This window comes from Babylonia areolata, chromosome 8, assembly GCF_041734735.1.
Source record: "Babylonia areolata isolate BAREFJ2019XMU chromosome 8, ASM4173473v1, whole genome shotgun sequence".
NCBI lineage: Eukaryota > Metazoa > Mollusca > Gastropoda > Neogastropoda > Buccinidae > Babylonia > Babylonia areolata.
This window is the reverse complement of record NC_134883.1, coordinates 32,065,362-32,083,763: the sequence shown is the minus strand read 5'-3', so window position 1 is coordinate 32,083,763 and position 18,402 is coordinate 32,065,362. Positions and strand designations below refer to the sequence as shown.

At 38.8% G+C, this 18,402-nt stretch overlaps 1 protein-coding gene across 2 annotated transcripts; it reads left to right on the top strand.

Moving 5' to 3' along the window:
* The first annotated feature begins 145 nt into the window (after window positions 1-145).
* LOC143284746 (solute carrier family 35 member E3-like) lies at window positions 146-17,315 on the top strand. Of its 2 annotated transcripts, none has more exons than XM_076591710.1 (6): window positions 146-834; window positions 4,135-4,245; window positions 5,154-5,324; window positions 7,758-7,840; window positions 8,727-8,839; window positions 10,046-17,315. In XM_076591710.1, exons 1-6 carry the CDS (start codon window positions 448-450, stop codon window positions 10,123-10,125), a joined length of 945 nt encoding a protein of 314 aa, XP_076447825.1. In that variant the 5' UTR covers window positions 146-447; the 3' UTR covers window positions 10,126-17,315. The 2 variants fall into 2 exon arrangements, with proteins under 2 accessions (XP_076447825.1, XP_076447826.1); XM_076591711.1 differs by having other exon boundaries at window positions 148-834; window positions 5,154-5,312.
* Window positions 17,316-18,402: the final 1,087 nt, after the last annotated feature.

The following is an 18,402-nucleotide window of genomic DNA, read 5'->3' as shown; positions in this document are numbered from 1 at the left end:
CGGCACTCAGTGGCACACACACACACACACACTGACTCAGTGTCGGACACCGTGGCACACACACTGGCACACACACACACACGGAAATACGGATAAAGTTCATGTTTTGGCTATAAGTTGCCCCTCATGAAGGGGTACATACACATGATCATATAAGAAAAACAACAAGAAATAAACGTTTAGGCTAGTATCCAGAACATATAGGCATCCTTCAGTCTCGGAAGACTATGGAGTTGCGCTCTGGGTGTTTATTCTGGTACAGCGTCGGGTGTGGCTGGCCAGTCCGATGCGGGAATGACAGTCCCTGTGGCAGATGGCACAGATGAAGTCTGACAAACTTCAGAATTCTATGACACCAGGAGAGAGAGGCTTGTGAGTGATTTCGATAAAAAGATATTGAGTGGTCTCCGTTTAGTCGAAACAGGAAGTGTGTATGTGTGTGTCAAAATGGCCGCTCCCAGCCAGGCAGTAGTGACTCTCTGTCTCGGGTTGAATATATGCTGTTCAATTGTGATTGTGCTTCTGAACAAATGGATCTACACACACTATGCGTTTCCAAACATAACGCTTACCTGCATCCACTTCATTGTCACCACTTTGGGATTGCTCATTTGCAAAAAATTGAATTTATTTCAACCTAAAAGTTTACCATTCATGCACATGTTGCCCCTTGCTTTGACGTTTTGTGGGTTCGTTGTATTCACAAACCTGTCCTTGGAGAACAACACGGTTGGAACGTATCAGCTGATAAAAACCATGACGACGCCATGTATAATTTTTATCCAAACGCAGTTCTACAGCAGAAGTTTTTCCATGCGGGTAAAAGCAACTTTGGTGAGTCAAACTTGCTGATTAAATTACTCACTGTTTTGTTTTGATGGTGACGTGCAGACATCCATGGATACAAAAGTACCTGACAGGAACTCTGACCAGTGTACACTGTCTACCTCCCCCCACGTCTCCCCTAAAAAAGGACTGAAGCTTTGTCACCTTTGTAAAAGATATGACCCATAGATCATGCATCAACTGGCTTGTATTATTGACATGATTCGTAAGTAATATTAAACTTAAAGCAAGTACAGTAAATTTTGCCCATAAAACCTAAAGCAAGGCAAAGGCACACAACAAATGGGTGTGGCGGCTGAATGAGTGCTGAATTCTCTACCAAGTTTCTTGAGTCTGATCCCCAGTTTTGGAGCACCTATCTGGTGGTTGGAGGGTGGAGATTTCTTCAATCTCTCTGGCCAGCATAACATTTGTGCAGACCTGCTAGTGCCTGTACTCCCATCATGTGTGTACACATGCAAAAGATTAAATATGCACATTAACCCTTTCACTGGCAGGAAAATAAGATTTAAGTGAAATCTATTTGCCAGGGTTTTTTCACAAAAAACAGGTATAAATTTTAAAAAAATTCTGTGCTGTTTGTTATTGGAGAAAGACCCATAAAATTATATATTTTCTGGAAGGGAAATGAATAAAGAATACAAAACACATGATGTTTTCCCATTTTATATATGTTTAGTGACATGCTGTTGTTTTGAAATCAGTGTTTTGTTTTTTGTCTCATTTTCAACTTGTTCATTACAAACATTAGTCAGGTAACTTGCACTAAAATATCATATTTTCTGGACAAATGGATATCTGCACACACAAAATCATACTAGAACATCCACAATATAAAAAAACTTAAAAAGAAATAGATACCTAATGCATTGTGACGTCTGCAAGTGATAATATGGATGTGAGGCCACGCCCCCTCAGTCCCCACCCCCCTCCTCTTCACCCCTTCCACATGGTCACTTTATCCAGTTCTCATCAGACCGCGTTGGCTGAGTGCCAAGAAAATAGCCCACACTGTGTCCTGCTAAAAATTCCGTGACTTCTGTCGTCTGCTAGAGCTGAACAGCCGGCATCACTTACTGATAGTCGTATCTTGGCCACTCTCTTGATTGCTCCCTTTATTTTCTATCAAATCATCCTATAAATGTTCACCACTGTCTTCTCCTTCGAATTTATGCTTCAATTCTTTCTGAGCATCAGCTAAAGAAAGTAATCTTGGTTGATTTAGTTCGCCACAATCGCATGTCTTGAGCACGGAGTCAGTCTGACATTTTGTTGAGCAAGCGAGGAGAGGAGCCAGGCAAAGACTGCGGCCAGTAACCCAACCAAAACGTTCAAATAAAGGACTGCCTAATGACGCAGATGGTGTTTCTAGCTATGAATAGAATCTAGAAAGATTCCCCAAGCTAAAGCTACCTGCATTTTTGTCAACAAACTGAATGCAAAGCAGGGAAAAGTCAGAATATTTTGATGACGAGTTATCTCATCATTGTGGCAGCGAAGCATACATGCTTTCCATGACAAGTTATCTCGTCATATAGGCAGCCTAGTGGTTAAAGATCCTGAAAGTGCCTGTTGCAGTGTTGGTCCTGCATACCAGGCTTACAGTGCTACCTCTGTAAGTGGAAGGCTGAAAATTTACACATTTTATCCAGAGTGGTATATATATATATATATATATATATATATATATATATATATATATATATATATATATATATATATATATCCAGATCATTTCCTCAGTTTTAGCAGATTGTTCTGGATATCAGTTGATGTATTGAAAAATCACTTTCTAGTTTTCCCCCTGGCAGTCAAAGGGTTAAAACAGTTGCAAACAGCTTATTACAAGTAAAAAAACAAACATAATACACACTTTTGGTTAGAGTTACAGAGAAATGAAACCCCAAAAAGACAGTTCCCAGACTGTTTTGTATCTTCCACTTGAAAAACACATTCATGTACAAAGATTTAAAGAATAGTTAAAATGAAAATATACAGTATTATTCTTGACAGATTTTAAAATTCATTTAGTTGTGTACCTGTGTCTTACTAATTTTTTTTTTTTTTTATTAAAGAAAGAAAAAAGAAAGAAAAACAAACAAACAATATTACATATTATAAACACATTGCACATCTTAACATTCATACAGTTGTGTACCTTTGTGTTTGTCAGTTATGTTTCTTTTTCAGATTTTACCCACCCCTTCCCCCCAGACCCCCTCTATTATTTACATACCAATATAAATTTTATCATTTACAATATATAAGTATCCTATCTGTCTGAATGTTGGTGATGGCTTTTGCCAATTCATGTTTTTATTTGTTTATTTACTTCTAGAAATATATTGTTTCACATCGCTCACCTTATCTATGACGAGTATGAGTCATAACTCATGAATCATTGAATGATTAGAGGAACCAAGTTAAACCCAATATTTGATTACCTCTTGGGTCTAGTATTAGTGTGAATTATTTTGTGCCGTTTATGCATAAACTGATTAAGAGATTAACTTGATTAACTGACCGCAGGTTAACATTTCATATGCTTTGATTTTGTGAACTCCTGCATGGCACTTCTTTTTCAGTCACTGCAGAAAAAAAAGTATATTATATATATATATATATATATATATATATATATATATATATATATATATATATATATAAAACTTTTATTATTATATATACAATCAAAGCAAAACAGCTTAGCCTGCATTCAGTGTTTTGTCATTGATCAGATGAGTGTCAGAGAACGTTTGATTGCAAAGGTCTGTTAGCTTCTGCTAGTTCTTGCGAATCCCTCTCCCAATTATCAGTTTTGTGAATCTTTTTCCCTTTTACAGTTTTCACCATTGCTCCAATTTTTCCCGTTGTTTAAGCATGACATTACATTGTCAAGATTGAGCCTTGAACCATACGCTTCCTGTGCAGTTGCTCATAAACTGATCTTGAAAAAAAAATCCATCATTTTAGTTTACTATTAGATAAAATGGTAATATAAAGTAATACTTTGAAATTGAATTTGTGACGTTGGTTGAATTCGAAAGAAGATGGAGCAAGAACAGAAATGTTAAAAACTGCTATAAATTCATTCCCATAGTTTTTGATAACTTTCTGATTCATTTTTTATGTAACAAAATCTAAAAAAATAACTGATTTTGAATCATGTACAATTTAAATGAAGTTTAAATACTTTTGTACCATAACCATGTCTTTTAACATGACTGTATAAGGTATTAACTTAATTAAGTGTATGACCAACCACTTTGTATGATGCGTTTGTTGCAGATCCCGATCATCATTGGAGTGTTTATGAACTCATATTATGATGTGAAGTTTAACATGCTGGGTATTGTCTACGCTTCCTTAGGGGTCCTGGTTACATCCATGTATCAAGTGGTATGTACTATGAAGTTTAAAGATAGATAGATAGATAGATAGATTATATATATAATAGAAAGAGAGAGAGATGGTCAAAAGCTTTACAACTGATGACTGGATCTGACATCTTTGAAAGTTCCAATTCCCTCAGCCCTGCATGATTTATGAATTGCACATTAGAATTATTCATAAAACTTTGCATCCTGTTAGTGTTAGTGTCAATTAAGAAAGATTCTAGTATCTGTTTTAATAATCTGAAAACAGACCTATAACATAAGTATAAATTAAATGTAGATTTAAGTCATTGTGGATGTTTTGCATTGGTCAGCTGATGATTTACTGTATTTCACAGAAATTGTGGCTTTGCTTTAATTTGTTTCAGTGCACTATGGCAATTTTTGTTGCTCATTTCTTTCTTTCAGTACTTTGTGCATACTATAAAAAAAAAAATTTTTTTTAAAAAGACCACTTACTGACCAGACAGATATTGATGAGATCATAAAGCATTTTAGCCATTTAGACACCATTTACATGAGGAGGAGGATGACGATGCTGCTACATAGGTCCATTTGGGTTTGGGACTATGTGACAAGACTATACTCTAAGCTTAATGTCATAATGATTTCCCGGCGTCAGCCAGGCCCGAGAGATACAGACACTTGCAGTGTTGCTCAGGAAATTAGAGCAACACACCCAAAGATGCATCTGTGAAGTGGATGATACTCGACTGTGTGGTCCCAATCCTTTCCCATTTAAGCCCATAGCACACTCAACTCAGGGCAGGAGCTGGCCGCAGTCGGAAAAACCTACCTCCGCTGGGATTCAAACCAGCATCTTCCCAGCTGTGAGTCCACGACACTAACCACTTTGCCACAATGGTTGGTTGACAGTAATGTATTTGGGGTTGTTTTTTTTAAAATTTTTAGCTTGTTGGAGAGAAGCAGCACGAACTCCAGGTGAACTCCATGCAGCTGCTGTACTACCAGGCACCCCTGTCAGCCATTCTGCTGGTGTTCGTCATTCCTTTCTTCGAGCCCCTGGATGCCTACCACGGCGTGCTGTACAATTGGCCCTTTGACACTCTGGTGAGAGTTGCTGTGAGTGTTGGTTTCTTTGATTACTAATCAAAAACAACTCAGCAGGCAAAAACACTTCTGCAGTGTGTACTGGGTGTGCTTTCTATGTGTGTGTAAGTGTGTGTGTGTGTTATGAATGTGCTGTGTGTTGCATGTACTCTGTGTGTGTGTGTGTGTATGTATGTGCTATGTGTTGCATGTACTTTGTGTGTGTGTGTGTGTGTATTATGAATGTGCTGTGTGTTGCATGTACTCTGTGTGTGTGTCTGTGTGTGTCTGTCTGTGCGCATTATGTATTGTGTGTGTGTGTGTTATGTATGTGCTGTGTATTCCATACATGTACTCTGTGTGTGTGTGTGTGTTCTGTGCCTGTGTGTACAAAATGGGAAAGGGGAATAAAGGTTTTGTCATAGCATGGTTCAGTTTCTGTGAGGTTATGTATGATTGTGTGTCAGCTGTGTGCTGGTGCATGAATATTTATGCATTTTTGACATGTGTGCAAGTGCAGGAGCTGAATTTTTTTCCTTAACACAAATAACAGTATTGTTATTTAGTTGGCAAGTAACTAAAGTGTCAGTCCAATGTATGGAGTTTACTCCATTAACGTGTGTAAGTGGGTGTAAAATTTTTATATTCTTTCCCATTGTTTCGACAATATTCATTTGCTAAATTAATGTTAAACTAAAACATCTAATGTGTGGAGTTTCATTGTTTATTCCCTTAACACTTGTGCATGTGAGGTTGTGGGTTGTGAATTTTTCTTTCTTTCTGTAAGTTTAACAGTACTTACTGAATTACCGAGTTAAAGTGTCTGTCTAATGTGTGGCGTTTACTCCATTAACACATGTGATATATACATATATATATGTGTGTGTGTGTGTGCATATAAACCTTATGAATTGGCTCTGTTAACCTCTTGTCTGCTGAACCTCAATAAAATAAGATGAATGTGGTATGAATGTATATCTGCCACTGTAAATATACTTTGTGTTCCCTTCAGACTAATGTGATTTAGAGATGTATAATTGATGTATAGCTGGAGAAAATGATGCAGTTTCTGGTGGGAAAAGTTGTGACAAGGATTGAAAGAATTGGTTTCGACAGCCTGCTAGTGCCAGTGTGCTCCATCTCATCAGTGCCTTTGTGAGTTAATAAGCATTCACTTGAAACAGTGGCTATTACTGGCATTCCAGCTTTGGGTTAAACAAGTGTTTATTTATCAGTTTTTGTATACGCATTCTGAAAAGACAATAAAATTAAGAATTATTAGGCAAATTATAGATACATACAAAAAATGAACGGTTACAATTTAAATTGATTTAAGAATACCAATAACCTAAGAAATATAACACTGCACACACTTTAATTTGAAACATTTTTTTGTTTTGCTTTATTATTTTATTTAACTATGATTTTAATGACAAAGAAGAGGAAGAAAGAGAGGATTGCAGAAACAGAAGGAGAGAGAAAAAAAAGCTGTGTGTGTCTTACTGTTGTGATAATCAGCTGGAGTATCTCCTGATTCTGCTAGTGCTATTTGCACTGAGTGAGAAGAGTAAATGTTCACTCGCAGAATGAAGGGTGATGATGATTGTCAAAAGACTGTCGTGGTGGAAGGTGGCAGAATGGTTAAGACGCTCAGCTGCCAATACAGAGAGTCCGTGAGGGTGTGGGTTCGAATCCCGCTCTCGCCCTTTCTCCTAAGTTTGACTGGAAAATCAAACTGAGCGTCTAGTCTTTCGGATGAGACGATAAACCGAGGTCCCGTGTGCAGCACGCACTTGGCGCACTGAAAAAGAACCCATGGCAACGAGAGTGTTGTCCTCTGGAGAAATTACGTAAAATGAAATCCACTTTCATAGGTACACAAATATGTAAGCATGCACTCAAGGCCTGACTAAGCGCGTTGGGTTATGCTGCTGGTCAGGCATCTGCTCAACAGATGTGGTGTAGCGTGTATGGATTTGTCCGAACGCAGTGACGCCTCCTTGAGAAAGTGAAACTGAAACTGAAACTGTCAGTCTTGTCTCTAGAAGTAGAATCAGAATAACTTCAACAAGACATTCCACAATATTTGATGTTTGGTTATCATTGTTATAGATGCATCACTGGTGTTGTAATGTGTGTGTGACCATTGTGATTTGCATACATAACGTTGACTGCAGTGTTGGGCATGTGTGTGGATTTATGTGCCTCTACAGGACTTTGTTTTGACAGTGTTGATACAGGGACTCATGTAATTTGAGACACGTCTCAGTTGTACTCTTTCACATGGATGTCAGAATGATTTGACCACAGAAAATGTATTCTGGAAAATAGAGCGTGGCCCAGTAATGAACCAAGAAAAAAAATGGTTACTTGTACCACAGGATGAAGGCTGGTTCCCGTTAGTTAAGTGAGATTTGATCTGTGAAATGCTCAGTTTATATGGTTTTGTGGTGTGTATGCGTGCAGCTGATGGTGTTTTTATCAGGAGTGGTGGCCTTCTCTGTTAACCTGTCCATTTTCTGGATCATTGGCAATACATCGCCCATGACGTATCCTTTGTGTATATGAGAAAGATTGTGTGTGTGTGTGTGTGTGTGTGTGTGTGTATGTTTGTAAGTATGAATTTGGGACTTTTCGTTGTCTGTATTTGTTGATGATGATGGGGTTGATGATGTTTCTGCTTTTGGGGTCTGTTTAGGTTTGGGACTACTTGACCAGGCTGTAACCTCTATATATCCCTGTGTCAACCAGGCCTGAGGGATACAGATACCTGCAGCGGTGATAAGAAAATCTGAGCAGTGTTAACCCAAAGATGCATAGATCGACCATGTGGTCTCGGTCTTCCCATTGAAGCATGCTCAGCTCTTGGTGAGAGCGGCCATGGGCTGAACCCCTCCCCCACCCACACACCCCCAACCTCTAATGGGGTTTGAACCAGTGTCCTTCAGCCATCAGTCTGTGATGCTAACACAGTAACAGGGTTTGTACGTGTTTTTAAAGTATTTTTATTTTAAATGCAGAAAAAAAATGTACCTTTCTTTAAAATCTTAAAAAAATTACCCAGGTTTGCAAAAGAAGAACAAAGAAACATTGTTTCTGTCAGTTATAAATTCAGTACCACATGGAAATGTAACACCTGATTTAAGATTCAAAAGTAAATTTAAAAAAAAAAACAGATCCTGAAAGTTTTTTTCCTACCAAAATTGCAGTTCCAATCTACATAGCTGACAATGACTCGTTCAAGGGGCATCTGGAGGCACTCAGAATAAAGTGATTTTCATCTTGATTCCTGATGCAGTAGTATAAAACTTTTGAATTTTGTGATGTTGTTGTTTTGTTTTTGTTTGTTTTTTTATTAGAGACCTATATCATGTATATGAAATGGCTCGAACGACTTGACCACATTGACCCTTGATGATCCTTAACGTGTGTCAGCTATAACATGGTGGGACACTTGAAGTTCTGCCTGACACTGCTGGGGGGCTACATTCTCTTCAGCGACAAGCTGCAGTCCTTGCAGGTCTTTGGCATCCTGACCACTCTGACTGGTGAGACTGCTGGCTCTGTGTGTGTGTGTGTGTGTGTGTGTGTGTGTGGTGTGTATGTATGAGTGTGTGAGAGAGTGTGTATGTGTGAGTGTGTGTGGTGTGTGTGGTGTGTGAGAGAGTGTGTATGTGTGAGTGTGTGTGTGTGTGGTGTATGTTTGTGTATGTATGTGTGATGTGTGTGTGTGTGTGGTATTACTGTTAGTAGTTTATTGGTGTGGGCTGTCCTCCTCTTACTAATAGTACTTACGTCATCTCTCTGGTTCAAGGTAAGGTATGATGACAATGTTTAGTGTGTTTGTGTGTCTCAGTGTTCTGGCACTTTGTGTTTTTGAGAGTTTTCTGTGACTTTGAATGCATGTCGTGTGTGTGTGTGTGTGTGTTTGTGAGGCTCTAAAGTATGATAATACTGTTATGTTTTCTAAACTGTCCCGAAAGCTTCTGGGATTTTAATGGCAAAAAGCAATGATGCAAAAAAATAGTCTTTGCCCTCACACACCCAAGCAAGTTAACACATCACTTACAGGAATGTATCCATAAATGCTGCATGCAATACATGTGCATAAATGTATGGATTTTTCTTTGCACTTTAGATGTATGCCTGCACATGCGGAAATGATAGTTATATGGGACAGCCAAATGTATTTTGACAAATGCTGAAACTTATTCACATGCACACCTGACCTATTGCTGAATATGCAGAACAACCTGCAGCTGTAAGGGGAGGGGAGGGAGAGAGAGAGAGACTTGATATGAATTGGAACTAAAAAAAAAAATTTTTAAATCACTAGTTTCAAGCTGTTTTTGTGCTGGAAAACTTTTGTGCATTTAGTAACACACATGTAACACATAATCCCACACACATACAAAATTGAGCTACATCTTTCTTTGTTTCTTGCACAAAAGAAACAAACTATTTTTTTGTCACAGAGAAGTTTAGCACAGCACATATATATGTAGTGCTCACAGATACCATGTACACTTTGATACCATCTGGTCTTGTCACACTTATTCATGATTCTTTTGTGTATGAAGTTGTGTATATTTGTTTGTTGGCACATTTGTGTATGTGGCTTCAGTTGAATTCAAATGAATGTCAGCAAGCTGATTTTAACAAATAACTGTTTCTGATAGAGCAGACTGCGTGAATGACATGAAAGATGATTTGATTGTTGTTTCTTTTCCTCCCCTCGCCCCTCCCCCTGGCAGGTATCCTGGCGTACACGCATTTCAAGATGGAAGAAATGAGACAAAAACAGTTGCCAGTGACCCAAACTGGCAAGAACTGAGCTTCCTTCAGGATCATACAGCTCAGCGCGGTGGTTATCATTTTTATTCATATCTAGGGGTCATTTCAGTTGCTTGCGTATACATAGATATATATATATTTATACATTTTTTTGTTGCTGTTGTAGTTTGTTTCAGTTACATGTACTACACTATAACTCCCTGATGCAGACTCTGGCAGGTTTCTGATCCCTGTTCTGATATGTCACAGTAGCAATGCTGAATTCAGCTTATTTTAGGTGATTTTTTTTCTTTTTCTTTTAGTTATGGGCATTCCTGTTCAGTCTTGCTTTGTTTTGACTTTCTGTACACCATAACCATCTCGCTCTAGTAGTTCATGATTAAATCCGTTGTATGTTGCATTTTTGTTTCATTTTTGTATGGTGGTGTTTTGTTGTTTTTTTGTTGTGTTTTGTTTTTGTTATGTTTTCCAAGTTGTTTTATGTTCCAGTATGCTGATCAAACCGCTTGTGCCAGTCCTGTGATCTTTTTTTGTGTTTTGTTATTCATTGAGTCTGGAATGCTTTTCATGTGTTCTTCAGAAAACAGTTGACAGGAAACTTATTATTGCACACTCTTTTCAGGAAACATTTGATAAAAAAAAAACCAACTTTGCAGTAAACTTGCTCTCTCTCTGAGATACTTAATCAGTCTAATATCATCATTTAGAAGAACAGACCATAAACAAATAAACGATATGATGAGATACTTAATTGAAATGAGACATAGATGAAAAGAACAGGAGTAAATCATGACACATTATTTGTCAGTGATGTTGGCTTTGGTGTCATGTCAGCTGTTGTTTTTTGTAATTTATTTATTTATTTATCTTTTAAAGCAGATGTTGTAAAGTTAGTATATGGATCAGCCTGCTTTCTTTGATGCCTCCTTGAAACTGAAACTGAATACCTGATGCTGTGTTGCGGAAAGGTGAAGGGCACTTGCATTGTTGGGGAATGAAATTGTCTGTCCAAAGGCAGAGCATGTAATCTTCACTTCTTTCGCTCCCTTCCCTCCACCGCTTATTGACTGAAGACAGAGATATTCTCTCTCTCAAGCTCATCGGTGCAGGTTTCACAAGTACAATTGAAACAACAGTTCTGTTTTGACCAGTTCCAAGATTGACGAGTAACCAGTGCTAAGGGAAACATTTATGTTTTTCTATGTGCTGTTGTATTTGATCTTTCATCAGAGTGGGCTGTTTAAATCATGCTGTCGTTTTCAGAGCAGAAAAAGGTTGCGAATATTAGTAAGTTATTGAAAAACAGAGTTACAGTGTAGAAAGGAGTGTTTCTTTGTATCTTTCATTGACCATGTGTAGACTCACCCTAAAATATGTTTCATGTTTACATTCCTTTCATCATTTCACTATGTGGAAAAAGAGAGAGCATGTGTGTGCGCACACATGTGTTTGTGTGTGTGTATGTGTGTGTGTAAAGGCTAATTCACTTCTTTTTTTTCCAGTAATTGGCAAATATTGTTCCTGATACTGTTACCAACCTTGTTATTTTTAAATCATTTGACACTTAAACTTGTTAAGATTGAATGCAGTATTTTTTTTTTTTTTTTTTTGATTTGTGATAAAACTGTACAGATCATTTTTCAACAGATACAACTTTTTAACAATTTTGGAATCTCCAAGGATTTTGAATTTTTGGGGGGTTGTTTTAGTTAGATCACCACCACTTGTCTTTGAATTTCGGTAAACTATATGCTCCTTTCAAGGGGACATGTGTCTTTTAAAACAATCTTTTGTAATTTTTGTGGTACCATAAAAGTGTTAGCATTTTTTTTTCTTTCTTTTTTTTGTGTGTGTTACCATTCTTTCATCCTCTCTCGAGTTGTGTCTGTGTGGTGGACTCATGCTACAGTTGGCTTTGTTGTTGCAAGAAGTTGCAGTGTCTGTACACTTGAGTGTTGATCTCTTACTTGAAATCCTCCCGCACTAGTCGTCATATTTCATTTCCTTTCTGGTCTTTTTTGAGTTTGAAACAAATTTTATGTTTATATGTTTTTTCAACATGTCATGATTTCGTCAGATGAAATTTATGCATGCGAGGGAGATGGCATGCGGTGGTCTTCCCCAATTCATGGTAAACGGATCATTGCTTAATTTTTGATCAAACTCCCAGATCTTTTTTTTTTTTTTTTTTTTTACCTGATCATCTGCATTGTTTAGTGGCATTACTCCCACCTGGCTCATTCCGAGTCTCCCATACACAAACGCAGTCAGGTTGGTCGGTGCTGGCAGTCCAGAGGGAACTAATGATGGCCACACACCGGAGGAGTCCCTGCACAGCTGCTGAGTCACTAAGTGGTGTTTTGTTGTGCCTGTTCTAATTCAGCATACACAGAACACCAAGCCCCATATAAGGCAAATAGATCTTGATTGCTGACATTTGCATATCAGATGACATGTGATTTGCATTGTTCCAGGTATGGTTGTGGAGCGTCCGGTTTGTGTGGAAGACATATTGTGTCTTGCCGTTTGTGTGAGGGTGTGCATGAGGGCGTGTATGCGTGCAAGTGAGGTGTGTGTATATGGGAAGGAGGTATGTATGTGTGTGAGGAAGGTGTTTGAATGTGAGAAAGGTGTATGTGTGTGTGTGTGACAGAGAGGGATGTGTGTTAAGAACTTATCATCAAATTTACATGTTTATAAAATAATGTTGTTCAGGAAGCTCTCAACCCTGTTTCTCATCTGGAGAGGAACCAATTTAAGAAGTATAATGTGTCATTGACCATAAACGGAGGCTCTGAAATGTGAAAGTGTATATTTGATGATAGTCTTCTGTAATACATATATAATTATGTTTACAGGCTGGTGCAGAAGACAAAATGCGAGCATGTGAAATGATTAACCATTTGCTTCTTTAGCATCACAATACTGTGAAGGGGCTGCCTTCACCTTGTGAATAGGTGCTGGCCTGTGGGAATATATAAAAAAAAAATTAGTGGTTTAGAAATACATTTCACATTTAACGATGTTAGTATCAATCTATTGATATTTGTGCTCCGTGTTTTTTCTTTCCATGTGGAGATGATATTCTATGGCCCTGCGTGGGTCAGCTTGTCTTTGAATAAGAAAACTAGACGGGCGCAATAGCCGAGTGGTTAAAGCGTTGGACTTTCAATCTGAGGGTCCCGGGTTCGAATCACGGTGACGGCGCCTGGTGGGTAAAGGGTGGGGATTTTTACGATCTCCCAGGTCAACATATGTGCAGACCTGCTAGTGCCTGAACCCCCTTCGTGTGTAAATGCATGCAGAAGATCAAATACGCACGTTAAAGATCCTGTAATCCATGTCAGCGTTCGGTGGGTTATGGAAACAAGAACATACCCAGCATGCACACCCCCGAAAGCGGAGTATGGCTGCCTACATGGCGGGGTAAAAACGGTCATTCACGTAAAAGCCCACTCGTGTACATGCGAGTGAACGTGGGAGTTGCAGCCCACGAACGCAGAAGAAGAAGAAGAATAAGAAAACTAATATTCAGTGTATGGGGTCTGCATCAGACTCTTCATGTTAAGTGATGCAGTATTGTGTAATGCAGTGTTGTGTGGGATTGCCTTTAGTAGTGGAGAGTTCTAGCTCAACAGTCTTTATGCTTGCTTGAAAAGGAAATGAAACACTGAAGATGAGTGTTGCTGTCTGTGTAGCTAGATAAACCTACACACAATCGTCTTAACCCGAGAAAAGCACTCTGTGCTTTTGCATTGCCTCTTGATGTGCCACCATCATATTTTTGTTCCCTGTACAAATGAACAGATTTTTTGACTGGTTTGATGATGTTGCTTGAAAACATCTAGGTTCCCACACTTTGAAAAATCCCAGGAAAGTGGAAAGTCCTTTTCCAGGGCTGAAAGAGTGCAGGAAAAAGCAGCACAGGTGAAAACAATTTCTGGGCAAGTCCTGGAGTTTTCAAAAGCAGTCATCTGTAATCTTACTTCTCATTTCGCATATTATATTGTGATCTTGCTTTCAGGTCAGCAAATCTAAACTTTATTCTCCAAAATGATCAAGGGAGAGAGTGATTAGGGGTCCGGGGGGAGGAAAAGAAAGTTCCAACACTTGTTGAATGCCTCCAAAATCACAATCACAGATGAAATTGCAGTTTGCTTTCTGCTTGCATTAATTCCCATGAATAATGCAAATGCATTTTTACAGTAGCATAGACCATACCATATTCTGACAGTATCAAGATTAAACATGTTGATATTACATTGGTAATTTTCTGTCAAAGCCCTGTAAAAGGCCTTGATTTTGTTTTTCCTTCTGAAACACTGATGCATAAAACAGGTCACAGTGGAGTCCATGATTGAACACTGGAACAATACATATTTGTAGACCAGAGGTGGATGACAGTAACAACCATTGGTTGTTCAGGCTGGTTGTGAAGTCAGACAGCATGGATTTGGGGGAACTTTGTTTCAAGAGAGAGAGATAGAGTGTGGACAAACTTAACACTTTTGAACATGATGTGATGAGAGTGAGTTTGTGTGTGTATAACTGTGTGAGTTTATACTTCAGTTGTTGAAGCTTTACCCCAAGTTGTTAAATCTTGCAGAATATGTGAAATATATCACATTGTGTAAAGGGGGGTAAAAAGGTTGAGTTTTGGAGGGTGTTTTTTTTTAAGACAGGCAGTGTGTTCATAATTATGTGTGCATTCACAGTTAGCATTTTGCTTTCATTGAAAAAAAAATCAGTTTGAAACAGTATTTTGTTCCAAATATATTACAATAACATTTTGATTACAACCATTAGTTATATCTTTTTTTGAAAATATAAATGTCAAATATTGACCTGCTTCAAAGTGAATTGCAAGAAATACCCTGTCATTGAGAAAAAGTGAAGTAACAGGCATCTTCACTGGTAAGTCTGGCAACATGAACAGCACTGAGGATAGCAGACAAGTGGAAGACTTTTTCTGTCCTTTGAAAAGGGAACTTTTTTGTTTTGATCTGGATCTGATCTTTGTGCTTAAGATTTTCCTCTATGTTCTTTTTCTTTCTCTGTTATTGCATTTGTTTCTGTATCTGTAGAGACTAATGACATCTTATTCTAACTTTCAGTATCAGTGGGATGGGGGTTGTCAGGCAACCTTTAAAGATTATTTCCACTTCACAGTTTTGTTTTTATTTTACTTCCTTTCATGTTCATACACTATCTTCTAAAGGTCACAATAAAATTCAATGTAAAGGTCAGGACAGCATCTTCATGAGTAATTGTTCAGACCCAGTACACATTGTTGGACAGTATTAAACCGCACATTATTGCTCCAGTTCCCCTTCTAGTGTACCCTAGGTTTGTTTTCTTGTCAATGGCTGTTAGTGTGTGTGTGTGGATGTGGATAGTTGGTGAATCTCTTAACACTTTCATCCCTGCAGCATGGTTTTCCAGTTTTCTGGAATTTTACCCTTTATTCCTGGAGGCCGGAAAACTGTGCAGCAGAGAATTCACCCTTTCCTTCCTGCAGCCTGGAAAATCGGTTCTCACGGTGAGCGCTTTGAACTTCCCACGAGTTGCGTCATCAGCGCACGTCACCTATCCTTGACCGGGTCACTAGCGGGGCAGTGTTTGCGTGGAATTGATCCCAGACACCCCCCTCTCCCTGCCTGGGCCGTGGGAGAGTGGGCACCGCTATATTCTTGCCGATGTGCCGTGCAGACACATGTACATTGAAAAATGGAATGTGTAGAAAGTTCGGGTTCTGACCAGTTTTCTGATAACGAGTTTTACAATGCTCTATCAGATGATGATTTTAAACTGTTTCAGCTGAATGATGAGTGAATGCAATTAGCTGTTGCTACAGAAGCACAGATAGTGGGGGATGAAAAGTTCAAAAAGTAACAAGTGTGAAAATTGTGATATTTGTGCAGTAACTGGCATGAGTGCTTCAAGGTATATCACACGTCACCTTTGTGTTGCATATTTTGTGATGACTGTGACACGGACATGCATATTTAAAGAAAGTATTGTTTCTGAATAGTTTTTGTTCAAGAATTGAGCAGATAATGATGTGATTCTGGCTCAGTGACTGCTAGTGTAGTGAAAGGCATATATTCTCTTTGAGACAAAGTTCAAATCATTCATGTGATAAGAATAGCAGTGACAATGATGACAGTTTTCATGGACATGACTAACAGTGTGGCACTGAGATACATATGAGGCACTACTTGGTGAGTACCTGCATTATGTGCATACTCTGCAAGCAAAACACTGTCCTGCATGTAGTGCGTACCTGTCTACATTGTGTTTGACCCCAAAGTCACCTGTTTTACACCCGAGTGTCACCAGAGATGTCACCCTTTTGTGTCAGTAGGGTCAGAGACAACTTCTCACATCAGTTTTGTACACAACAGTATACAACAGTCTTAGTGTACTGTAATGAGCCGCGTTGCTGTAAGCCTCCGAAATAAGCACCCTGCTTCATACTTTCTTTCTCTTCTCTAAATCCAGGTATGAAGGGAGTATGCGTATGGTAGGAATCTCGGAACAAGGGGAAGTAATGGTCACACACACACACACGTAACCCCACCCAGATTTGTACGATCCATAAAAAGTGTGCGCGCACACACACACATAACCCCACCCAAAACCTTTTTTTTCAGTTTGGGGTGTCGAAGTTGGGTGTCTCACTGATCAGTTTTATTTAGTTGTATCACTTTGCTCCCCAAAGGTGAGCACACAATTGTTAGTTTATTTTATAGTACATTTGTCTTCCTGCGCATGTAATTTGATAACAGTTTAATACATGTTGTGCTTAAACTCTCTTAATCATTTTTTGACAACTTGTGTGACACAAGTCCTCTTCCTTGGCTCACATGTGTAAGAATATATTTTTTTCTGTACAGTCCCAGGGATAGATTGTTGTTGACACGTCTTGGCATGGTCTAAATGTAGAGGGTTGAGGGGTGTTTTTTGGGGGGATGTGGGGCACAGTCTGATTTGAAATCACTGGTATGTTGTGAAAATGGACCAATGAGATGATAGATACGCTGGGGTGACATTTATCATCCCAAGTTCCTGATTCCTTGTATGTAGTGGTGTTGACGGAGATGGGTTATGTGAAGACACAGTGGGTTTGTTGTTTAGAGTTTCTGATGTTAGGCGTCATGCTTGTTCCAGATAGTTGCTTCAATGGCAATAAATCAAGGCTACGTTGTCTCTGTTTGGAGACCTGTGCAACTGCTTTGTTCATTGTTTGATTTGGAGATGGGGGGGTGGGGGGGGGCAGGAGATACACTGATGTGCATGCTTGAATGATGATATGTGCATCAACTCTCAAATTTCACAGCCATAGGCAACTTCAGTTCACTTGACAGTTCATGGCAAGCATGTACGCTTTGTTGCCACAATGACGAGATAACTCATCATCGAAATATTCTGACTTTCCCTGCTTTGCATTCAGTTCGTTTTCTAAAATGCTGGTAGCTTTAGCTTGGGAAATCTTTCTAGATTCTATTGATAGCTAGAAACACCATCAACATCACGAGGCAGTCCTTTATTTGAACGTTTTGGTTGGGTTACTGGCCGCAGTGTTTGCCTGGCTCCTCTCCTCGCTCGCTCAACAAAATGTCGGACTGACGCTGTGGTCAAGACATGCGATCGTGGCGAAATAAATCAACCAAAATTGCTTTCTTTAGCTGATGCTCAGTAAGAATTGAAGCGTAAATTCCAAGGAGAAGACAGTGATGAGCATTAAAAGGACGATTTGATAGAAAATAAAGGGAGCAATCAAGAGTGGCCAAGATACAACTATTAGTGAGTGATGCCGGCTGCACAGTTGTAGCAGACAACAGACAGTAACCAAATTATTAGCAGGACACAGCGTGAGCGATTTTCTTGGCACTTAGCCAACACAGTATGATGAGAACTAAAGTGACCGTGTGAGAGGGGTGAAGAGAAGGGGGGGGGGGGGGGGTGGAGACTGAGGGGGCTTCACATCAATATTATCACTTGGAGAAGTCTCAATGCATTGTGTATCTCTCTCTTTTTCAATTTTTTTTTTTTTTTTAACTGTGGTTTTTCTCGTATGATTTTGTGTGTGCAGATATCCATTTGTCCAGAAAATTTTTAGTGCAAATTACCTGACTAATGTTTGTAATGAACAAGTTGAAGATGTGACAAAAAACAAAACACTGATTTCAAAACAACAGCATGTCACTAAAAATACATAAAATGGGAAAACATCATGTGTTTTGTATTCTTTATTCATTTACCTTTCAGAAAATATATACTTTTATGGGTCTTTCTCCAAAAACAAAGAGCACAG